The 12,326-nt window shown below is 54.6% G+C and overlaps 1 protein-coding gene across 4 annotated transcripts in view; it reads left to right on the forward strand.

The window, feature by feature from the left end:
* The first annotated feature begins 409 nt into the window (after window positions 1–409).
* DOCK11 (dedicator of cytokinesis 11) overlaps window positions 410–12,326 on the forward strand; it is an 83,175-nt gene continuing 71,258 nt past the window's right edge. For all 4 annotated transcript variants that reach the window (XR_005107456.1, XM_037407877.1, XM_037407880.1 and 1 more), the window contains exon 1: window positions 410–580. Coding sequence is in view for 3 of the 4 variants with exons in the window: in XM_037407877.1 (XP_037263774.1) it covers window positions 479–580 (102 nt within the window). In the remaining variant the exon portion in view is untranslated. The remainder of the gene's footprint in view (window positions 581–12,326) is intronic.

A 12,326-nucleotide genomic window follows, 5' to 3' on the forward strand; every position in this document is an offset into this window, starting at 1 on the left:
CGCTGAGCCGAGCCCACCGGGCCAGAGCGGCAGGTCCCCGCCGGGGCAGCGACCCCTCCCCGGCGGCAGCGCGGCACCGGCGCGCCGTAGCTGCGGCTGGAGGCCGGTGCCTGGGGACACACACGGAGACACACGGAGACCGCCCCCCCAGCCGCACGGTGCCCCTCGGGGCACGCTGGGGCCGCGTCCCTGCAGCTCCGTCCGGGGAGCGTCCCCCCCCACGCCCGGCTGCGGCACCGCACCAGCCCGGCCGCCCCCCGCCGGGCCCGGGGCTTTGTGCGGAGGCGGGGGGCGCGGCACCTGCGGCGGGGACAAAGCGGGGCCGGCAGCCGGAGCGGGGCGGGCCGAGCCGGGGACCCTCCCCGGGCCCGCCCGGCGCTGGGCGGCTCCGCCCGCCCGGCCCCGCCGCGCCCGCCGGCAGGGAGGCAGCGGCTCGGCTCGGCGCGGCCCCGCGGCGCTCGGCGCGGACCATGTCGCCATGTCGGAAGTGAGGAAGTTCACGAAGCGGCTCAGCAAGCCGGGCACGGCGGCCGAGCTGCGGCAGAGCGTCTCGGAGGCGGTGCGGGGCTCCCTGGTGCTGGTGAGCGGCGGGCCCGCGGGGGCACCCCGGCGGTACCTTGGGCAGCTCCCGGGCGGCGGCGGGCAGGGGACGCGCCGAGCCGGGCGAGAGGGGAAGGGGAGGGGGCAGAGCTCGGGGGGGCTGCGCAGGGTGTGGGGAAAGGGCAGAGCTCGGGGGGGCTGCGTAGGGTAGGGGGTGGAGAGCGGGCAGAGCTCGGGGGGGCTGCGCAGGGCGGGGGATGCGCCGGGCAGAGGATGGGGAAGGGGCAGAACTCGGTAGGGAAGGACCGGGAAGGGGCTGGGGAGGAGGGAGAGCTCGGAGGGGATGCGCAGGGCAGGGGATGGGGAAGGGGCAGAGTTCGGAGGGGGCTGCGCAGGGCGGGGGATGGGGAAGGGGCAGAGCTCGGTGGGGAAGGACCGGGCAGGGGCAGCATTCCCCCTTTGTGTTCCGCTCCCTGTGCCGTGCCATCCCACCTGCCGGCACCGTGCCCCTCCGGGCGCAGCTCAGCGCCGTGAGGATCACGGGGAAGCGGCGCTTTGGCCGCTTTTGGGGGTTCATTGGTGCCTGTGCGGGGCGCCGAGCAGGCGGGTAACGGGGCGCACCCGGCACAGGGCGCAGGCAGCGTCACACCGCGAAATAAACAGGGCGGGACGGAAGGGCACGGCCTGGCAAGGTGAGACGTGGGCACTGGCGCAAGCCGGGAGTGCGATGTATCCCGGGAATCACGCTCGGATGTCTGGGGCGAAAGCCACGTGCTTCCTCAGATGCTCCATCCCCGCGTGTGGGATGCTGCAGCAGGTTGTCTTTGTTGTGCACACAGCTGTGCGGTCCTGGGCGCTCTGCCCTGGCTGGGTGTTGCTGGCGGTTCAGAGCTTCCCTGGGCTTTGTTGGATGTGTTTCACTTTGCTCATTGAATTACTCTAGCGTGTTATCAACTTTGACCTTGATTTTGATGGAAGGTTAGTCAATGGGATGTGCAGAAAGTGCAGCACAAGTTGGGCAAATAATTCCTGCAAGTTCTCTACCGTCAGATTAAACGGTACGTGCTGTTAAACAAAAGGAGGTGTTTAAACGATTCTTTTAAAAAGAGAGTTTTCTTGTAAACTTACTGATTTCTAAAGCTGAAAAAAAGCTATGATGATAATCCGGTCTGATTTCCTAGCACCGTGGCTATTGCTTCCTATGTGCAGTTGTTCAGGGATCCTTACGGGCTTTCCCTCTTTCATAAACAGTACATAGGGACAAATGCTTTGCGCAAGCTGATGGAGCCTCTCATTAAAAATGAAATTGTTTGTATAGGACATGAAGAGCTTTGGTATCCTACAAGGCATATGGTTACTCGGTGCTTGTGCCAGATGCCTTATGTTGAAAAGGTAAGGGATGGGTGGGACTGCAGATGAAAATAAATAAAACCTTGCCAAAAACCCACTGGAGCTGGCAGAGTCCATCAGCATCCATCAGCAGCCTCTCTCTTTCTGATCTTCTCTAAGGTTTCATTGCCCACACCGTCCCTGCCAACTTCTCTGACAGGCAACCCACCCCCCCCCCCACCCCCCCCCACCCCCCCCCCGAGCTGCTGTGCTGTTTAGCATGTTTGTGGCCAAGCACCGGAGGAGGGTGAGGGCAGGTGTCTCTGATTCCTGAGTCTTGGCGCAGTTTCCTGCTTTTGATAGTCCAGCAGCAAAGGATAAATCCCAGCACTTCTGCACCACTAGGAAGAGCCATAAGACACTGCAGTGTTCGGGGAGTGGGGAAGGAGGTGGCATAAGCTTATAGGACTGTCTCAGCACTTTGGCCACCCTCAGTGATTAAGGATGAGGCTCATGCTTCCTAGATTGCTCCAAGAAAAGGGTGGTTCCTCTCCATCTACCAGGTCATTGTCCTTGCAAGGAAAGGATATCTGAGCACTGGTGTGCTGGCTCTTGGGAGAGTGAAGGTGTCCTGGGAAACCATGGTGGGGAGTGGTGGAGAGAGGGGGAGGCTGAAAAGCCACCGTTTCTGATCCTGCTCCCAAAGTGAGGCTCAGCCTTGGCACTGATGAGCTGGGGAGCTGCAGAGCATGGTGTGAGCGCATCGCATGGTGTGAGTGCATCCCCTGCCCCTCTGCCCCCCCCTCACCATGGGCAGAGCGGGGGAGATTGAGGGCCCCAGCATCAGGTGTGTGCCAGCGGGCTGCAGTCCCGGCTGTGCCTCGCCCTGGGACAGCGCTGAGCTCACTGGTGGCCCTGGGAGGCAGGGGGTGGTCGGTGGGTACGTGGGGAGCAGGGGCCGCTGCTTGGTAAGTGGATGGAGCAGGCTGGCAGCATGCGGTGCTGTGCGTCCCAGCGTTTCGGGACCCAGGGTTTCTGTCAGTCTGAAGCAGACTGGAGTCACAGTAGGGACCTTTCTTGGCAGGATCCCATCCCTTTCCTACAGCCTGGTCACAGCAGGTGATGATAAGTCAATGAAAGCATGTGAATAGTTTTAATACTCCCAAAGACCCTGATGACACCCTGTCCCTCGGTGATCCCATCAGGTGCCTTGGCTGTCTGCTTGTCTTGGGGCAATCACGGCTGAAACCACAGGTGCCGGTGGTAGTGAGCATGCATGAGGTGAAGGGGTGGGGAGCAGAGGTCATGCTGCAGGTCCCAGAGGATGCGACTTCAGTGCCAAGAGGAGTGGGCATTTAGGGCTCCTTTAATGGCAAGAGGAGTAGGCACTTAGGGCTCCTTCGGCGTGTAAGTTGATCTCAGCTTTTTGGGCATTCAAGGCACAACCTCGACACAAGGAACTGTCTGGAGTAAGAAGCCATTTGTAGTCACTGAATGAAATACTAGTAAATGAAAACGTCTCAACGAGGGAAGCTTTTAAGGTCATGGAAACAGCTTGTATGGAGCCATAATTTGTGCATTAAAGGAGATGCATCTCAAGCCAGGAGCACTGTGCTCCTGCATGGCCAGCCTGAGCAAGTGTGATGTATGATGCAGCTCTGAAACTGCTGTCTCGCAGGTGCAGCGAAGCTCATGTCATCCTATTTCTGTTCCTGGTTTTCCATTTATGCTTGTCTAGCACCAAGAGAATATTTATGGTTCTCTTTGGTTGGCAAAGCTGGAGTGAAGTTGGTGGGAGTTTGGCAGGGCTTTGCTCCTTTGTGCTTGTGAAGGGGAAGCATTGGATATGGTGGTGGTCAGATATCGGTAGCAAAGGGAGGTTGTCCCTTTCTGAGGTGTCCTGGGGTACTCATGTCCCACTCATTGCCCCTTGGACCAGCTTCTAGGATGCAGTCAGTGCTCTTCCGCTCGCCGTATCAGCAGAGCTCTAATCCAGAACTGTAGCAGTGAAAGTAAGCATAGGCTGTGGTGGGGAGCTCAGGGGCACTTTGGGCCCTGTGGATGGGGAAGGATGAAGTGCAGCTTTCACTCAGGGCTCTTTTCTTTCCACTTACTGTGGTGGTGTTCCCAGCGATCCTGGCTGTCATTCTGGCCTTACACAGCCCCTCTGTGAACGTGATGCAAGGGAGGTCTTGCTGAGAAAAAAGGCTTCAGCGGGAATCCCTTGAAAGTGCTCACAGCCCCGCAGAGCCGAGTCAGGAGTGCCAGGGGTGCCGGTGGCAGTCAGGGTGCATGGGAACCCTGCTCCTCTCGGTGCACTTTCCTTTGCAAAGCTGTAGGGCAGATCGTGTCAATTCCAGCTTTTGAATGGTCCTTGATGTGTGCTACTGATTATAACTCACGGATGGAGTCTTGGCAGAACAACTGACTAACAAGGTCACTGTTTAAATAAACAGACGAGTCTAGCAAAAACGTTAAGTTGGCAGGTGGGATAAACAGCATGCTAAAAGATGAAGGAAAATTTTGAGATTAAGTTAAAGAGAGAAACAGTCAAAGCTGAAGCGTGATAACCAAGAGACCACCTGCAGCTTGAACCTTGGGGCACCAACAGTAAAATACTGTGCTAGAAGTGCGACTTCAGAGCCAGAGTGCTGACGATACCTGGGAAGGACAAGCAGGCTAGACCTCGGGGAGAGCAGCCAGGGACCATCGGCAGTGGATAGACATGGGTGATTTTGGCTCAGACCTTCAGTGCGATCTCCCGCCTCCCATCCTCCCCATGCTCAAGATGTTGCTGAGTGTTCACGGGAAAGTCGTGCAGCAAGGCAGGGGAAACCTGCACCGAGGCGCTGGCCGACACGGGACCTGGGCAGCCCCCGGCGCGTTGCAAGGAGGAGCTCAGCCCTTGCCAGCAGGATGCACACGCATGCTCTGATGTGCTGGCCCCTGGTCCGATGGAAGTGCTTCTGCACCCCGGTGCTTTCCTGCTGGACGTGGTGTGGGGCGTTGTAGAGTTGAGCAGTTTAGGAGCACACGTGCATGTGAATAAGATCTGTAATCCCGGGCCTGGTGGCACTGCCAGGAAAATAGCAAAGGCTCAACCTTCTGCCTCAGGACCTGAAATCAGCTGCACAGGGTCACTTGTTTTCCTGTGTGGATGTCAGGCCACGGCTGAGCCAGAGCCTCCCCTCTCTCTGGCAGTGATGTGCTCGGCGGTGGTTGGGGCCGCGCAAGGAGGTGGCTGTCTCTCGAGCCAGCTGCAAGTTTTCCAAAGGTGTCATTCTCCGTGTCGCGACAGGGAAATAAAATGTGTGGGAGGCATGAGATCAGAGGAGCAAGCGCTTGACAAAACCCAGACAATTCATTTTCCCACAGTGCTGCCAAAAGGAGTCATCTGGTGGCAATTTTAAGTCTCCCACAATTTCTCTGATTTTCTTTAGATCATTTCTATACAGATTAAATGAAGATACATTTACTGCTTTGCCATGGAGATGTACAAAGGATGTGGACCCGGAGTCTCTTATCTGAGAAGGAGCAGCTGCAAAAAATTTGGCCACACTGAGCATCAGCCAGGCCAGTGGGTGCACCCCCAGGCGCCCCAAGGCGCAGCTCGGTGGCACCCAGGCCACACCTCTGCCAGCACACGAGCTCCCAGCCACTGCAGTGTGGGAGAACCGTCGCTTGCAAACAACTGCATCGATCCTTGCCGTGCGGAGGTATTCAAACCGAGCGTCTGCTCGCCTGTGTTACACGGTGCTGTGGGATGTGTTCCCTGAAACCTCACCGTGAGATGGCGGGCGGCGTGCCAGGAGAAGATGGGTTTTGTTTGATCCTGGCTTGGCTGGGCTTATATGGGTGGCTCAGTTTCAGGCAGACACAAAAAGGAGATAAAAGCTCCTTAACAGCGATACTAAGAAGGTTTTGACTGGAGGCAAAAAGGCATTTTGTTCTTTCTGTGGAGTTTTTTTCAGCTTAAACTATATTATTAGTGTCTGAATTTATACTCATGCAGAGGAAGTCAGCTTTCTGCATAAAATCTTCTTTTAATAAGCTAAATTCACTTTGATCAACGTGAAGACTGTTTATATGCAGTGTTTGTAGTCATCTTGGTGCTCAAGAGAGACAGAATATATGCATGTTTCCCCTTGGGTGTAGTCAATGTGCTGTGTTTGCATAATTTACATAGAAAAAAGAGACGTATATGAGACATAGGAGGAAATTCTGCCCCTGCGTAAGTGGGTGGGCGTTTTGCTGTCGGTTCAGCAAGGGCAGGTCCTGCCTCCGGAGCCAGCCACCACAGCTCGCTCGGGTGACTTCTGTGGAAGTGCTTACGGAGAGATTAATGCTCATAGGGGCTTATTCAAGAAAACACTTAAACGCATTCTTAAAATTAATCACATGCTTTGCTGAACTGGGGCTCGTGTGCTGTAAGGGGCTGAATTTAGCTCAGCGCTGGCAAAGTGCTGTGGCAGGGCTCTGGGCGGCACATGCGGTGGAGGTGGCCTGGTTTGCTCCTGCCTGAGCAGGCTCAGTGTGGGTGAGGGGCACTGTTTTATGGAGAGGAGTGAGGCCCCAGGTACGCCGTTGCAGCTATTTCGGGCCACTTAACAGATCCCCAGCATGTCTCCTACCAATACCCAGTTCAGAAGAGGTGAAGCATTACCTTGCATGCCTGTGTGCTGAGGAACGGATGCTATAGGATGAGCTGTCGTCAGTGTGTCCGTTTCTTGAGGTTTTCGGAGGCTATGACAAGCTTTTGATGGGCTCTAAATCTTGGCCTTCCCAAGGCATCATTTAAATATGTGTGTCCCTCTCCCCATTATAGGAAAGCCCTAGGAAGAGAGCAAAGCATCCAGCCTTTACACGCATGTGCAGATACCACTTACCACATTTTGCTAGCCTTGTGACCGGGGTTTTAGCACTTGCTGGGCAAGACTGAGGGTGGTTTGTTCTGTGCCAGGGACGATGTCATGAAAATGCAGGTGTCTCTGCATTGACAGCATCTGCCCCGACTTGCCACCGTCAATGCAGTGAAACGCCTGGAACAGATGGTTGGTGGTGGTGCCTGCAGCTAATGCCAGCAATGCGGTTAGGGATGTGGTGCACTCAAAATCCAGAGAGGGGATGGCTGGCAGGCTTTGTGTCAGCCTCTCCTGGTATCTGGAGATATTTTCAGAGACCCCCCACCCCCAGGACCAGGAGCGTTTGAACCTGGGCTACCTGCTGTAGTGCATGTTGTAGCATCCTCTTATATATGCAGCTTGGTGGCTCTTTCAGCATTTCATTTAGCCCTTTGCACGCTGATTTATTATCTCTAATGATGCAAAATTACACAAAGCTTTTGACATTTCTGTGGCCTGAGAATGCAAGTCATGGTCACACACAGCAGCTGAACAGCAGCCAGGCGTGGGGCACACGTCTGCTTTAGCTTCCCTGGTTAATTGGCCTCCTCGCTCCTGCTCTGTCCAAGGAAGAAAAGAGTAGTTTTTATATGCCTTTGTGGCTACTGCTGTCATCTTAGAAATGCTGGAGTATGTTTCCCTGCCACCAGCTCCCTCCATCTTTTTAATTCCCTTAAAAAGTACAAATCAAAGCTTTCCCTTGCTGGCTCCTCTTTCCTTCAGCACAGTCCTGACTTATCTTTGCAGCTTTCCCTGCCTCCCGCTGCTTCTCTGATGGCGTCAGGTCTGCTCATTCCTGAACCCTTTCTCACCCCTCTCCTTTCTTGCTGAAATGCAATTTCTGCTCTCCCCTATTAATATCTGCTGCCACAGAGCTGTCACTGGGGAGTAGTTGTGGCTGGAAGGAGACCCTGCCTGTTTCAGCCCAGAGCGCTCCCCATTACCTCGTCCTGCTCTGGGCTCCATGCTGGGTGATGTCCTCATGGCCTGGCCCCTCTGTCTCCAAGAGGGGACAACAGAAAGCCCCTCCAGTAGCAGTTTGGGGCTCCAGGGAAGTTGCACTGGACTCAGACAGGTTTCCTTTGCAGTTCTGCCTTTCCCCCTGTGCTCGGGGAGCCCTAATCACTCCCTTGGCCCCTTGCATGATGCTGGGGCTTGTATGGGTGTCTTCATCTGGGGGGAACTTGGAGCTGCTTCTGTCAACAATGGCATTTTGACTGCGGGCGGGTTGAAGTGTTGCAGAGCCTGTCCCCAGGTCCTCCTGTGTTTGCTGGAGAGAAAAGAATTTAACTTTGCAGCCGCTGCAGCCACCTGCATCTGCATCCGATGCCTGCAGCCCAAAGGCAGAGCGTAGACGGGTGCAGAGACAAACAGCTTCCTGAGCTGTTAAGCCACTGCTGGGGTGCTTATGGTATTGCTAAGGCAACACAAACTGTCTTGTGACTTCGTGTGCTCCTTTTTCCCCTGGCATTGCTGTTATGGGCTTGGGCAAGGTGCTTCGCCGTTGCCTGCCTGGGTTGGTGCCCTAGCGAAGCCGAGGAGCGGTTTGCCCGCTCGATTTTGGGGAGTGGCTGCACACTTGGCTTGGCCCCACATGCGAGTGGTTTCTTGAGTGAAAAACAAGAGTTTTTAAGAGCAGGCAGGAAGGGGTGGGGTTCTGCTTGTGCGCAATTAATTGCTTTAAGATGTTCTGAAGCTGGCTATTCTGGAACTGGATGCTAAATATAAAATTGATACTACATAAATAAATGATGAAATGCCAGTGACATCTGAAAAGCACTTTGGGATGCTCCAGTTAAGAACTTACATAAATAACATGTAGTATTGTCATTGTAATTACTGTTTTCTTTTTTTAGCATGCCTGTGCTTACAGAATGTTTTGAGAAGTCCTATCTGGCAGAAATTCAGCTGTCCCATAGAAACCAGTACCCTTTTGCCAATTTCTACTATTATTTTCAGAGGAGAAATTCAAAGCTGTGCCGTGTTTTCATTGCTCTCATGCTCTGCGGCAGCTGCTCAGCTGGATGCAGGTGCAGCTCTGCTGATGTAGAGCTACGCTGATCCCTCCCTCTGCTCCTCGTGCAGAAGGGCTGGATTTGAGCCAGGATGTACCTGTGCAGCTAGGGACACGCAGGACTTTAGGTGTTGTGTCTGGGGCCCGGAGATGCCGTGGCAGTCTGTACTGAGCTGTCACTGGTGTCTCTCACACAGAAGCACTCGGTGATTCTGAGGAAGGTCAGGGTGCAGGAACAAGGGTATGAAAGCAATCGCAGATGCTTGCCCTAATTCCCTGCCCTGTGCAGGAGCAGTGCTGGGTCACCGCAAGTGTGTGTTTATGCCAGAGACGGGCCATGCCCCCAGCTGCCACTTACCTCCACTGGTGCTTTTGCTATTGATTTGGCACTTGTTCAGGGCGTGATTTTCAGAGGTGATGTGCGAAGGTGAAGCGCGCGTGGGCTGGAGCGGCAGCACTGCCTGGCAGCCTGGGCCGCTCACGGGGTGGCTGTGAGCTCTGGTTGCTTCGTGGCAGCGCAGCTTCTTTCTGACAGCTGTTTCCTTTGCCCAAGCGATTATGCAAGGATCTCAAGCTTTAAGGAAAAAACAGCGCTGTGGCTGCAGAGCTAAGTTTCAAAGGCTGCTAAGGGCTGCAAGTGTAGAGTACACTTCTGCTTAAGTGTAAGGGAAATAAAGAGCCATACGCTGATTATCCTGACTTCGTGTAATTTCTAAGCCAGTTTGAAAACATTTCAAGGCCTGAATTAGTTTTGTTTTCCAGGCCTAATAATGACAGGTAAATATTTGTATGTCTACACGGACATCAGCTTTTGACTGTTTCTCCTTTCTACAAGCTGGCGTCCTGCACTGATGCTACGCCACTCTCGGAGGCAGTGCTGATAACTGCACACTCTTGCTTTGTCACTAGGGAATTGGGCATTACATTGAAAAAGGAGACATACAAGTTGCAAAACAGCCAGAACACAGTTTGCCCTTCGTTTAGGGCTCAGATGAGATTTCGCTGCCAGCTGGGCCTATCGATGCAGGAGGAGAGAAGAGAGTTGTGGCTCGGTGAGATCCTTTTGCACAGGACTTGGACGGGGTGGAGGGAAGCTCAAGAGAGGGGACAGGCTTTTGCTCTTTACTTTTGGAGGGAAAGCGTGAGTCATTTCCACTGAAAGTGTTTTCTCGCAGGGTGCCAGGACTATGCACCCATTTTCCCCTTTCCCACCGCGTGGCTTTTTATTTGTCTGAAAGCTCCTGTGGGATGCAGCCATCTGCGCTGAACGCAGAGCAGGGGGAGAAAGGGGTGCAGCAGTCTAGTGCTGCCTACACTGTTTCAGAGCTGGAGTGTGGCGCAGAATGGCACGTAACTCCTGTATGGAGATGGGAGCGTGGGGACTGTCACGCAGACCCTGGACTAGTGAGACCCCTGGAGATGATGTACTTGCAGCTGTACCTCCTGCTGTCCAGCTGCTGGGCTCTCTTTGCCCTGTGTGCCCATTTCTGGGTGAAAAAGAGACAAAGTGAGTCTTGTAGCTTGCTGTGGGGGTGCCGGGTAGTGGGGAAGGGAGAGTCTGCTTGCCTGGACTGCAGCTGGGGAAACAACTCCTCGGGGAGCCCACGCTGCCCAAGGAAGGATGTTTGCTGCTGGTGGCAGAGAAGAGCCCTTGGAGGGCTGGCGTGCCACAGATCTGCTCCCGTGTGTTGATCTGTCCCGTGCAAGCCTGTGTCCTGCTTTCCTCTTTCTGCTGTGGGCCACAGAGCATCCACATGCATCCGTGTGCTGTGTGCATCCATGCAAGGTAGTGCTGCCAGCTTCGCCCTGGATTTGGGTGAGCAGGGAGTGGGGTGCAGGCCAGGCCACCCTGCAGCAGGCAGTGCCCGCCAGGCAGGCTCGGGCCCTGGGAGCATCACGCTGGAGCTGTCAGGAGGGGTCCTGTTCTGGAGGTTGCTCATTCACTGCCCGTGGGAGGGTGCAGTTGGCACCTGATCTCTCCCTGCCAGGCCCCTTCTCCTCATCTCATCCTTCTTCCCTTCCCCGTTGCCCATCGGGGCTCCCTCCTGTCTGCAGCACACACCCTCTCCGCCATCCCCTCTTGGGCTCCCTGTTCCCATTTCTTTCCCCCTCCTGCAGCTACGCAGCCCCAGCCTTCACGCAGGACCTGTTTCCCATGGCATCTCCTCTGTACTCACCTGCCTCCACCACAGCCCGTCCCCAGGTGAGCAAACCCTGCATCCCCCATCCCACCTGCCTCTGCACCACCTGGGACTGGTTCCTGACACCCTTTCCCTCCCCTTGCTTCCTCTGCTCCTTCTCCTCAGGAGGTTTTCCTTCCTTGGCATCGCACAAAACGCTCAGTGTTTCTATGTCCATCTTACAGCCCATGTTTCTCCCCTGTCCCAGGTGCAGACATTTCTCCTGTGGTCTCAAGCTCAGTGTTTCTGTGCCTTCAGCATTGCCAGGATTCCTGTCTGGGCATTCCTCTTGTGTTTTTAAACTTCATTCTCTTTGGCCGGTGTAAAAATAGTTTTGGCCTGCTCATACCCAGCTTTATTGACTATTTTTCATCCTTGTGGTTTTACCGTAGCCCACCTCTGCGCATCTTGCCCTGGGCCCTGCTGTTACCTCCAGCTGAGTGCTGGGTTCGCAGCACGCTCGTAGGCACGAGCTTCCCATCGCCTGGGGAGAGCTGCTTCGTTGCCTGCCTTCGGGTTTCCTCCCAAAATGTGGCTTTGCTGAGAAGCCCACAAACCTCTTGGCAGCAGCAAGGCTGCATCGTGTTGTGACTGCTGCCATGTGTGCTGACTCACAGTGCCTCCCGGTTTGCCCTTCCTCCCCTCTTTTCTCTTTCCACCTCTTCCCTCTCCTGTGCTTCTGAATGCGGAGTTTTTTAGGGTGCAGAGTTTATTCTGGCTTTGCACAGGGCTATGGTGGTTCCAGGTGCTGGATAGCCAAGCTCAGGGTTTCCCGCTTTTCATTGTTCTTGCTTATTCCCGAGTTCCTGGAATGATGAATTATGTGTGAATCTCAGCTTTTTTAAATGAAACTCTGTAGCCTTCCTGCAAGCTTGCGTTAGCGCCTGTAAACGGGACCAGGCGGCAGTGCAGGAACTGGGGGCAGAAAAAAAGAGTCATAAATGTACTATTAAGAAATTTTTTTTTAAAAAAAAAGAGCTATTGAAGACCACATCATTTGAGAGAGCCTTGACCTGAGATCTTTGAATCCCTGGCTTTGAAAAAGCTTTTCTACGGATAGAAATTCCGTAGTTCCATGTGCCCATACAGTTTGCCAAGTGAGTTTTCTCAGTTCCCAGGCACTGTGTAAATTCTCCCATGTACCGTCATGTACTCCCATGTACTGTCAGGTTTCATGAGCAAAATAAAAACCAGGGAGTTCTCTTCTCTGTCTGAGAGGTATCCTCGTGTTTCCTGATGGCACACTGCGGTGGGAAGTGGTCTCTCTCTGCCCCGGGCTGTTGCCAGCCTTGGAAGTGATGTGACCGTGACTAGTATGTCCAAAGGGTAGTTGTACGCTTCAGGTTTTTTCCCCTCCTTTAG

This window comes from Falco rusticolus, chromosome 14 (assembly GCF_015220075.1).
Source record: "Falco rusticolus isolate bFalRus1 chromosome 14, bFalRus1.pri, whole genome shotgun sequence".
NCBI classification, from domain to species: Eukaryota; Metazoa; Chordata; class Aves; order Falconiformes; family Falconidae; genus Falco; species Falco rusticolus.